General features: G+C 28.9%; 1 protein-coding gene across 1 annotated transcript in view; it reads left to right on the top strand.

The window, feature by feature from the left end:
- LOC106473932 (ubiquitin carboxyl-terminal hydrolase 7-like) overlaps positions 1-1,189 on the top strand; it is a gene marked incomplete at its 5' end in the record, with an annotated part of 38,003 nt that overhangs the window by 3,857 nt on the left and 32,957 nt on the right. Inside the window, one exon of the mRNA XM_013934622.2 lies at positions 787-877. Coding sequence (XP_013790076.1) covers positions 787-877 — 91 coding nt within the window. The remainder of the gene's footprint in view (positions 1-786; positions 878-1,189) is intronic.

Below are 1,189 nucleotides of genomic sequence, written 5' to 3' on the forward strand. Positions count from 1 at the left end.
TAATAAACATCATGACTCAGTCAAAAGATACAGTGTCTTTCCCACTGTGAGAACTTTATATAGTTGGGCATGACTAATAAACACATCATGATTCGAGTCAAAAGATACAGTGTCTTTTCCACTGTGAGATAGATAGTTTTTATTTGTGTGATTTTGGAAAACAGAACATAGTTTAGGTTTTGCAAAATCTGTAAAGTCCAAATGAAACTTTGATATTTCTAATTATTAGAAATAAAAATTTTATAAAGAATAAATGCAATTTGAAATTTGAGATACTCAAAACTAATTACGAAATTATGAATTTTTGAAACAGCTGACAGAGACATGATCATGTACATCATTTAAGGAACTTGTATGTTCAGTGTTGTACATGATATGTCTCAAGTATTAGAAACGAAACATTGTACAGAAATAGAGCTATTATACCACAAAGAGCTGTTTCAAACTTCCTATTGTTTGTAAGTTAAGTGGGTCCTTTTTGAAAAGTAAATAAGTATGAAAGTGTTTTAATTTTTCCATATGCCTAATTTACAAAATGTGCCTCATATGTTAAATTCATATATAAAAATGTTTAATGCTAAAATATCTTAATTACAATTAGTAATTAATTTTTAAATTAGATTTTTAATGTGGTTGTTACTTGTGGTCTATGTACAGTGCTCTTCACTTCTTGAACCTTGAGGTTAATGTAAAGGTTAGACATGTAGCTTTTTGTATGAGAATTATCAGTTGGATATGATTTACCACTGTTTAAAAGATTCTCAATACTGTGTATTTGCTTTCTAGTCCTTCATTAGGTGCAAGCATGTAGACTACACGTCAAGCAGGGAGGAACCATTCTATGATATACAGATGAATGTTAAGGGGAAGAAAACAAGTAAGTTTCTGAAATGTAAAAAACAGAAAAATATTTTGCAAACTTTGGATAAAGGGTGAAAAAGAAAACTGCAACAGTCATGTTTCTGAAATGTTGTCTTTGTTCAAAGTGGGTAACAAAGAAAAAAAATGTTTCTCAAATATCCATTTTCCAATTAGTTAACAAAACAGTCATGTTTGTGAAATGTTGTCTTTGTTCAAAGTGGGTAACAAAGAAAAAAAAATGTTTCTCAAATATCCATTTTCCAATTAGTTAACAAAATAATCAAGTGTCTGAAATGTCGGTGATTAAATTAGTAAATAAAAAAGTATC

The sequence above is a fragment of the Limulus polyphemus genome, unplaced genomic scaffold (assembly GCF_000517525.1).
Source record: "Limulus polyphemus unplaced genomic scaffold, Limulus_polyphemus-2.1.2 Scaffold6649, whole genome shotgun sequence".
Taxonomy (NCBI): domain Eukaryota; kingdom Metazoa; phylum Arthropoda; class Merostomata; order Xiphosura; family Limulidae; genus Limulus; species Limulus polyphemus.